The 10,655-nt window shown below is 45.4% G+C and overlaps 1 protein-coding gene across 2 annotated transcripts in view; it reads left to right on the top strand.

The window, feature by feature from the left end:
- The first annotated feature begins 553 nt into the window (after positions 1-553).
- LOC139638098 (RNA binding protein fox-1 homolog 2-like) overlaps positions 554-10,655 on the top strand; it is a 31,242-nt gene continuing 21,140 nt past the window's right edge. For both annotated transcript variants that reach the window (XM_071512131.1, XM_071512130.1), the window contains exons 1-2: positions 554-944; positions 9,852-10,055. In XM_071512131.1, coding sequence (XP_071368232.1) covers positions 912-944; positions 9,852-10,055 — 237 coding nt within the window. In that variant the 5' untranslated portion in view covers positions 554-911. The remainder of the gene's footprint in view (positions 945-9,851; positions 10,056-10,655) is intronic.

The following is a 10,655-nucleotide window of genomic DNA, read 5'->3' as shown; positions in this document are numbered from 1 at the left end:
TGGGGTTTAGATGCTAGGATCTGGGCTGGCGCTCCCTCAGTATTGTGAGGCTTCCATCTGTGTGATGAAGGCAGCTACAGCAGGGAGAGGGTGATCTAGGAGCCTACCTACGCAGCTAGCTAGCTAGCTGTCTACCGGCCGGCCTACCTACTGCTGCTTCCTGGAGTTGACAAGCTGCCACGCAATAAATAAATGATCAAAAAAAGCTGCAATGCAGTGGGGGTAGCGTTAGTGTTCTGTACTTCCAGGCAGCCAGGCGCGTGGATAGAAGACAGCATCTTCTTCCTTCCTCTTGCTCCTCTTTCTCCAGGGCTTTGAGACGACAACAACAGCAGCTCTCCAGACTCCATGCACAGATAGGGCGGATGGATGCATAGACAGATAGAAGTAAGGAGGGATGCTTTGATGGATAGGAGGGACTGAGCCTGAGAGGGAGGGAAAGTTTGAAAGAGGGGAGGGAACATGAGGAAGCAGGGGGAGCAGCAGGACGGGTAACGCGAGCCCGTGAATGACAGACGCAGAGCAAGAGAAGACAGAGAGAGAGGAGGAGAGAAGAAGAGGCTCAGGCTGTCAGGAGGGGAGAGATAGAAAGGCCCAGCGGGGATCAGTGGAGCTGGGCTAGGGAGAGGAAAGGGAAAGAAAGAGAGGCAGAGACTGACAGAGACACAAGGCTTGCGTGGTGGAGAAGTGGAAGGTAGGCACGCCGACGAAAGGGAGGAGGAGGAAGAGGGAGTGAACGAGGGAGAATTTGAATGTGTGCGAGAGACGCGGACTGAAACGGTCGACAGCTCATGGTCCTAGAGCACAGGCAGAGAGGAGAAGAGGAGTAGGAGGAGAGATAGAGACACGGGGAGAGGAGGAGAAAAGGGAAAGGGGAGAGCTCGTCAGCAGTTGTTCCTCTAGGACAGACAATGATGGGGCTGTACTACCCTGCAGTGCTACCGGTAAGTTCACTTCTTAAACGGAGCCTTTTTTTCCTGTAAACAACTTTCTGCACAGGCTCAGAATGGCAAGAACTAGAAAAACAAGAGAGATTAATAATGATTTTTCTTAGTCCTTTAATTTTGGCTTCACGAAAGCATGAGTGTGATTAGCGTACTGTTTATTGTGTGGTTTGTTTTGATTGGATTGTGGTATCTTGGCCCAGGTGAGGCCTTTGTCAGATAGTTGGCAGGGCATCAGGCTAACAGCAGGGCTTGTCCCTGCAGCTCGGCTCTTTGACTTTTAACTCATTGCACCCAGACGCCTTTGAACAATCAATGTCACTTTAATGGCCCAGGACAATAAATGCACAGGATTTTGGCCATTGGTGCAGCAGAGACAACATACACAGTGTCACATGGCACAAGGTTAACAGGACTTCACATGCAGTGGAAATGAGTGTGTGTGGCTATGACTGTTAACAATAGTTAACACTGTAGAATACAATGTTTATACAGTAGATGTTCTATGTTATGCTACTCTTAGCATATGGTGGGTGTGTCTGTGCTACTTTAGCTGAGAGACAGCCTGAGGATGAGAGCTGTTCTCCGGCTCTGTTCTGGCATGTCCTGCTCCCTGGTCCTGGGTTCCTAAGGGCCTTGCGGGGGGAGATGGGGGGTATGTGTGTTTGGGAGTGGGGGTTGTGGGTGGGGGGCTAGCTGCTGCTCATGTCGTCTTAGATTGCCTGTGTTGACGTGTGCGTGGGCGCCTGTATGTTGGCCGGGCACTGCATGCTCCTGCCATGCTGACCGCACAGAACGCCATGTTACATTTTAGATGTATGTATGTATGTGTGTGTGTGTGTGTGTGTGTGTGTGTGTGTGTGTGTGTGTGTCTCATGTCATGTGTTGGTATGAGGGGGTGGAGGATATGATTTTGTTGAGCAGTTCTCTGTTGTCCTCCCAGCTGTCGGTGCAGTTTAGTCTTTATCTCTCCCTGGATTGAGAGAGACAGGTGCAAAGGCACAGTTGTTACTGTAGACACACACACACACACACACACACACACATACATATATACAGTTGTTACTATGAGTACTCTACTACTCCTCTTTCTAATGGCGCAAGAAAAACAGAGACACACACATAGTTGCTACTAATAAGTACACTATAACGCTGCTGTCTTATGGTACAATGAAACCACACACACACACACATGCAGGTCAAGGTTCTGAGCTTCTGTGGTCTTGGAGTTGATTGGTCAGTTAGCCATGGGTGGAATCTCCCCCAAGACCTCTTAAAACTCCCGCACTCACATTTCTCTCTTTCCCTCGTGAGCTTTCTCTCTCCCCTTCTCACTCCTCTATTTTCCTCTCCCCGCAGGCGAGAGCAGCTGTTAGCCAAACACGTTATTCCTCTTCAAAGAGAATGACGCCAAATGGAGGATGGGGGTAGTAACTAGAAAGGGGGAGAGGGGGGCAGTTCCATGTGGGAATGCATTTTAAAGGTGACACGCCACTAGCCTGTCACCCTGTCCTCTGTTAAGTTAATGTTACTGCTCTGTATTTTGGGTGACATGTCTCTATAGAATAGGCTATGGATAAGGGTTACAGTGAAATCCTTAGTGTTGCAACTACCAGTCTCTCTTTATGCATTAAAAAGTTATCACTCTCACCATTTTACAGTCTGCTGACACTACAGACAGCCAAATATGTCAAAGTTGACACAACTAACATCATCGCAGCAGGGAGCCTATTATTATTATCATTATTATTATTTTACAGTCCAACAAAAATACAAAATCTGGTTCACCAATGGTCTAAAAATATGTGGTTTAGTGGGTATCTAGCACACTTTTCCCCTCCTTAGCCCTACATCTCTGTATGTGTAGATACAGATGAGATGTTACATCATCCCTCTAAAGGCCGAAATAGAGTTTTGCATTTGAGTGACACTGCAGCTTGCTTGCATTGTCTACAGTGGCGCAAGCATTTCATAGTTCTGTGCTGCTGGTTCTGCGTGTAGACTGCTGAAACACTAGATGGCAGTTTTTATTGTTATTACGTTTTTATTACTTCCGTGCTGCCCTACGTGCAGTTCCATTTTTGGGGTGGTGCACGCAAGATGGCTCTGCAGGCTACGCCGGCACCGCAGACACCTACAGTGTAGCTATGGCGACATTTTGACGTTGAACCATAAATTAACCTTAATACACCTGCTTAGCGCTAAGCCACTGAGGAAAGGTGTCAAGCCAAGCCGCTGTTCGACTGAGTGGCAGGATGACTGGCAGGATGTTAGGCAGTGAGTGGCATCTGTGTATTTAGGCTGCCTAGCAGTTCCAGCTCCCATATTATCTCCACACGTCTCTGCTTGGTTAGCCACCAGAGGAGGACAGGGCTTTAAGGAATTTGCAAGAGAACCCCACCCAAGCCTTTTACCCTCAGGGTTATGTGCGTGTGTCTGTTTGTGTGTGTAGCTGCACGCATATGAGACAGGGACACAGATGCATGCTCAATCCTACTTGTAACTGCACATTTAGCACTAGCCCAAAGTGCTAACTTGGCAGGATTAGGGTGTTTCTTTGTTTGTGTGTGTAGCTGCACTCGCATAAGTGACGGATACTACCCACTATGCTACAACCCCCCCTTGTCAAGGTACAGCAAAATCACACACATAAACACACGAACACATTCAGTTTTAGTTGTTACGCCGTATTTAGCACTATCCCAAAGTGCTAACCTGGCAGGATTATGGGTGTTTCTTTGTTTGTGTGTATAGCTGCGCACATAAGAAAGTGACAGATACTACCCAGTACACTTCAACCCCCCTCCTCCACCCCCATGTCAAGGTACAAGAAAACACACACATAAACACAAACACACAGTCTCACCTGTTACTGCGCATTTAGCACTAACCCAAAGTGCAGAGCTGGCAGTATTGGTGGCCTAATGCACTGTGTGACACTAGTCCACCTCAGGATTAACTGGTTAACTATTCTCACACTGGCCATCTAGCCACTGTGGTATTGTCCAGCACTAACCTAATACCGCCCTAACTGCCACTGCCATAGGTGTACCCATGCAGGGTGTTGAGGTGTGAAAACACACACACACACACATATGAACATACCCAAACACAGATTCGAGTGACATTATGCACAGTTGTGGTGCAGTGCAGTCTTGAATGTATGCGGTGTCTCCTAATCTCCCTACTCCCGCTATGGCTTGGTAACAGCATTGGTGGCACTGCTCTGCCTCTGCACACACTGCACCCTAGCCTACTGCCGCAGTAAGTCACTGGGTACAATCTGCCACTGGGTTGTAAATTCAAATTTGCTCTCCCAAGATGACGGTAAAAGTGTACAAATTCCCCATTTTGCTGCACCTATTCAGAATTAGCAGTGTAGGATTTTCCAAACAATTCTTCTTGTGGATGGAGGACCAGGGCAGCAGCAGTGTAGTAAGCTTTTTGAAAAGTGTGAATTCTGCTGTGGCAACATCTGTAGATTCACATTCCCTTTGATTTTTTCTCTCCTTAGTATTAGTTGTATGGATTGATCGTGACCTAGGATTTTAATCTTATTCTACTGTTGCAAAAGAGAGCCCGGATAAAAGGTCCTGGATAATCTGGATAAAAAGTCAGGTAAATCCCTTAAATGTAAATGTCAGTCAGTGTTGGTATTAGGTTTTGAAGTCTAGTGAAACCAAAACTTCCAGTAAACCTCAAGAGATGTTAAAGTAATCATGATGACAGTGAGCACAACAGTGCTGCAGAGGCAGTCATACCCCTAACACATGAGACACCATATATGCCTCAGGACGAAGCCGGGCTGAGAGCTAGACAGAGGTTAAGTTTGTTTGGACTGGGTTCACCTTGCTCATCATCTATCAGAAACACTGCAGACGTCTCACCGTGTTTTGGCTGAAGGCTCGTCTACATGAAACTCCACCTGCAGTGTAGGTTCTTTTCCAGGTGTTGACAAGATAGGCTCATCAGTTTCTAACCTTGGGACTCAGGCTCATTGAAATATATTAAATATGCAGTGTATAAAATATTAACACTAGACCAGAGTCAAATATTAGTTGCAAATGATTCTTGCCGTTGGTTTTAACCTAATTGGAGTGCCAGATGGGTGGGATTTACTGCGGCAGATGTCATGTGGGTAGAAAAGTATACTTATTCAACTTTCAAACTTTCTATTGTTTTGTCCTGTATGGCACATAATCAGGCACATAAGTTGGCTAAAATAAACACTAAAATCTATTTGCAAAATGCAAATATCGTTCGACCCAGGCATGTTTAGACCACTTGCTTTCTCACCAAAATACTTGTTCAGTGAATCCAGGTGAAAGCTATAGTTTGCCTTTGTGAAGAGAAGATGTAGGTAAAGGGGAGGAAACAGATTAAAGGTGTTTGGGCTAATTTGAAACAAATTGAGTTTCAGCTCAATATTAAGAAGGTGCAACTAATATTTTTTTACTCGCTGTGACTAGGAGGAGAAACCAGAACCTATTTATGGGAAGCTGTTAATGAGTTGTTATCTGAACTAGATGGCTATATTATGTAAAGGATTTATTTGTAATGAGGGATGGACCGAAAACTTTTAGACATTATCCTGATGGGGCTATTTTCTTGCCAACGCCACGTCTTCTGCATTGCCCTCCATTCAAAGTCTGGCTGGTAGGAACATTTCTGGCCTTAGGCTAGTGAGCTTGTTGAACTTCCATCTCTGGTTAGTCTGAAGACAGATTCCTGTACATTTATTGTACTTGTTGATGAGTGATTCTGATTTTTAGAGAAAGGGCTGTCAGTGTGATTATGATAATGATGATGATGGTGATGGTGATGATGATCTGGACTGTCAAAAAGAGACAAGCTGTATGTCACAGGTCTCAGCAGGGCCTCAGAGCCGCTGACTTTGACAGACTGCATCGTGTTAGCCTGGGTCTCTGCAGTTGAGGAGGGATTAAAGCAGATGGGATCCTGGTTGTTGGCACAAATTATGACATGTATCCCCTTGATTTCAGGGAGAACTTGAGAAAAATGTCATCTTTTGCCTCGTTATTTTTAACAAATGACCATTGCTTGTATTGTATGGCACATCTCTGTGACTCAATTTAGACTCAAAATTAAGAGGTCTTCTGTTTTATCACTGACCACTGCTTTAAGCGTTGACTGCATTAACTTCAACTAAAAGCTCTCAACAAGGCAACAAGGTGCCTTTTCCTTTTAAAATGCATGTCCATGTGTTTTCCTGGGTGTTGTGCCCACAGAGTCTGGTCCAGTTAGCTACTGATGTACCTCCAAGGAACAACCTTAGCCTGATCTGATTGGTTGACAGTCAGGAAGTAGCGACAGGAGTTTCTGCACAGAGGCAGCCTTATAAGGAGATGGGCTGTGGCCTGTGCTTTTGATTGGCATCGCAGTGCAGCAGAGGCTGTGAGTGACTGGAGGGGCGGGTGCCGGTGGTTTGAAAGGAAAAAAAACTCCTTCTGGCTTTCATCAAGCGTGGCAGGCCAGAACCAAGAGGGGAGGGGAAAAAGGAGGGGGGAAAATGAAGGGAGGCATACTTACTTCTCCAACCACAGGAAAGGAAAAGAGACGGATTGCAGAGGGAGAAGAAGCTGAATACAGTATTTTTTATCTTGAGCCAGGCAACTTTTCAGACAATAGCTAGTTTACCAAATAGGCTAATTCTCATAAATTTCTATGATTGATGAGTAAACCAACTCTGTCCGTTGAGTTGCAGTAGCATCACCAACTCAGCCGTCCATTCTGTGTTTTCTGTTGTTGATGTGCGCTTTACCTGGTTGGCTAGGCTAAAGTGGGCTTTTGGCAGACAGACACAGACGAACGCTTGAAAGGTTTGCCCTGAAAAGGCTTCTCCCTCCCCCTCATCCTCTTGGTGTATGGAAAAACATATGGTGTCTCAGGTAACACAACTGTGCTTCCGCTGTGTGTTTGTGTGCGTGTGTGTGTGCATGCATAAAGCGAGAGTGAAACAGGATGGATGAATAGGTCCTACACCAGATGGTCCTTTTGCTTGGTAATATCAGACTGTTGATTTAAAAAAACCACGTTGTCAGATGATACTTGATCCGCTATGTTTTCAGCTCTCGTCAGATCGTTTAGTTTTCATGTCATTTTAATGTGAAGCCTAGGCTAATTAAATGTACCAGAGATTAAGCCAAGGCTCTCTATCTTATCTCACTATGTCGAAATTCGGTCTGGAAAGTTTGTGATAAGATGAGACCAAACATAACTGTAATAGAGCGTGTCATTATTTTCCATAATCCCCTCTCTCCTCCCCTTAAGCCCCCCCTTTCTTTTTCCATTCTTTCTTTTTTCCTCTCTCGCTCTCTCCTTATGACTATATGATGCTACCATCTAGGGCAGTCCTGCTCTGTAGTCAGTGTATCAGGAATGCCTGTGTGGACTAATGGCTGTACTCTCCTGCCTGCACCCAGTATTACCCAATAATACTCAGCTATCCAGTGCCAGCCATCCTTCCTTCCCTTCATTCATTCATTCATCCATCCATCAGTCTGTTCATCCATTTATTTTTCAGCATATACTACACACCGTCCAGTGGATGGATACATTATGAGCAACTTTCAATTGATACTGCACAGATCATATACATACTGTACATGACGACAAACACTAAGACAGCATTCTTTTAATCTTTTGCTATAGGGACCTAAATATTATAGCATCTAAAATATTTTTTTCCCATCACTGATTATGTGGGTTATTGTGGAGGCTTATGTAACAACATCTAGGCTAGTTGATTCAAAGAATTGCCTAAGCATGTGCTAGGCTTTATGGTATTTTATTCAGCTAGGAACAGTGCTACGGCAGGATAAACAAGCAGCTTCATACAGACTTGTAATTTTCCTATGATAGACCATGAGCTGCTTCTCGAGGATAATTTTGGGACCCATTTTTATCTCTCCACTATCCAATCTGGGGGCCCGAAGCAGCCTCTGAAAACAACTAGGTGACCAGGCTATGGCATGCATATTGATGAAGCATCTCAGAGTAGGAATGCTAACCGCAGGTCACTGACATTCTCATTCAGTGAGACTTAAAAGGCAAAACCCCTGCTGAGCACTCCTGTTAGAATGACATGATTACGCCTAATACCAGCTCTGTCTAATCACAAGCTCTGACCCTCTTGTTCTGTTGTCGCTCTTTTCTCTCTCCTCTATCTTTTTTACTCTCTCTCACATTCTCCATTCCATCTGTCTTTCCTTCCTTCCTTGTCTCTCTCTCTCTCTCTCTCTCTCTCTCTCGCTCTCTCTCTCTCTCTCTCTCTCTCGCTCTCTCTCTCTCTCTCTCACACACTCACACACTCACACACAGAATCACTCTCCAGCTCCTTCTCCCCAACAGTTTTGGTGTGTGTGACTCAGCCTTGGGCTGGGATATGCCTATAGTACACACCCTTTAGTGGCTGACTACAGGCTACTGCATGTTTATGGGCTCACATGTCCTAACAAGTAGACTTAGTCTTTGATTTAAGGTAGCTAGTGCATGCTAAGGCCTACCCAATGAATTTTAATGGCTTATCGTCTCTTATACAGGTTTCTGATGGCTCCACTTTTATCACTAGGGCACAGAAACTGTAGCGGATGCAAAACACAATCAGCTTTCACACATTCTTTCCTAACATGCATTCAGCATTGCCACAATGAGAGTGTGGAAGAGGATGACTTTCCTAGATTTTTCCATCCTGTTTTTGGATTAGGCAGCCTTCTCTGATGCTTTCTCTATCTCTCGGGCCCAGACCCCAGAAGCTGTCTGTCTACTCCGGCTTGCAGACAGGCCTTAGCCTCAGCTGGCTGTTTACAGTCAGTGTCTGTGAGGTTGTTGCTGCAGAAGGAGAGCAGTGAGCAGTCAGGCTACAGGATTAGAGAAAGCAAGAAAGAGAGAGGGAGAGTGAGCTCATTTGCTTTGCGGCAACACATTTTAGTTACTCTGTCTAATTAAAAAGGCTGTCTGGAGACAGAGTGTCTCCAGGCCTCACCCAGCCCAGATCCAGCCCACGGCAGAGCGGCAGAGACCAGACCAGTGGTTAATGGTGTCGGATGGTGTGTGTCATCCTGCCTGACCTGGTGTGGCCCTGTGGAAGGAGTGGTCCCGACCCCCAAACTGAATGGATTTTAGTTTTTTACCTCCTTTCTTTCTCGGTTTACACTTGTTCGTTCTTGTTACATCTCCCTGGCCATCCATTCTCTCTCTCGCACTCCTGTAAAGGGATTTTGTGGAACTTATTCCAGGATGCCCTTGAGTGTGTGAAATGATTGAAGCATGCAATATTGCAGAGTCACCACACACAGGACAAGGTGTGTGCAGTGCAGGAGTGTCACACTTCTTAAGAATCTGTAGGTGGTACTGCTGTTACTGATACAGCTGTAACAGTATAGAGGAAATGGCCCGCAGCACCTCTGCAAGAGCCCAGCTGATACACAATTCATCTGAATTATAGATGGCATCTAATAGAAGCCCGAAAATACAGCAACACGTGCTCTCATAGTGCATATGGTAGTAGCTGTAAATGTGTCAGCGTAAGTATTTATCCTTCTGTCTCTCCATCCATCCATCCAACAAGCATCTTTGTACCTCAGACTGTGTATCAAATTTTCTGACTCTTAATAATAGATGTGTTTGCTGTAAATATTTCATGGTCGGCTGACTGAAAACACATGCCTGTCAGAGATATGGAGGGAGGGGGAGAGTACGGCAGGGAGGGAGAGACTGAGTGAAGAGGGAGGGAGGAGGAGAGAGAGTGAAATTTGATTGCTGTGTTTTTAACCCCCTCGTTCACAGCCACTGTAGAAGAGCTACCAAATATATATATTAAACCCTGTCCTTCTCTTCTCTCCCCTCCCTCCCATCCCTGCTCCTCCCCTCCCCTCCTCCCTGCAGGGTTCTCAGGATTCGACAGGAGGACAGGAGGGTTTGGTGGCCCCACCCTTCACAGCGTTCCCCCCTCCGCCCCCTCCTCAGAACGGGCTGTCGGGGACAGAGTTTGGCCCCGGGGCTTTGTTTGGTGCTGGGGGCCAAGGTGCAGCAGAGGTAGGGGCTGGCACTAATGGATCCACCACCACTACCACCACCAACAACAACAATGTAAGCACAACACTGAGTGTTCATAAAGCCTTGCTTAGTAGTTTAACTGTTGAATGGATTTGACTGTTGTAGTTTATGGGTTTATGGGATATTGAGTTTTTTGTGTTAATCATTTTTTCATTCCTCCTTGATCTAAAATGATAATTTGTTCTAGAGGTATTCAGTGAAACTGGTCCTCAAGAAAAAAAATACACTTCTCATCCTCTCCCTCTCTCTTCCCCTCATACTTTTATACTCACCGTATGGAAAGCATCTAATCTAGACTAGATCTACTGAAGTCGCTAAGTGACTGTAGGAGTTTTATTAGGTCCTTGATGTGCTGCACAAGTCTGAAATGCCTATGGTAGTAACCTTTATAGGCCAGCTGTTGGCCTGTCATGTAGGATCACACTGAAGATAAAACGTGTGACAAACACCATTGTAAAAAGACATAACATAGCACCAGAGTCCCTAATAATCATTCAAAACTTTCACTGAACACAAAATAACCAGCTTTATTGAAAACTGCTAGTTTTAAATGCCATGCCTAAATTTTAGTAATACTTAAAAAAAATAGTTACAAACTGCTGAAACGTGTTACAACCTCGCCTAATATCAGTT

This window comes from Centroberyx affinis, unplaced genomic scaffold (assembly GCF_046629955.1).
Source record: "Centroberyx affinis isolate AG114_WGS23_722 - 3 ecotype Tasmania unplaced genomic scaffold, CSIRO-AGI_Caff_v1 ptg006109l_1, whole genome shotgun sequence".
NCBI classification, from domain to species: domain Eukaryota; kingdom Metazoa; phylum Chordata; class Actinopteri; order Beryciformes; family Berycidae; genus Centroberyx; species Centroberyx affinis.
Note: the sequence above shows the minus strand (reverse complement) of the source record. Positions and strands in the feature narration are given on the sequence as shown.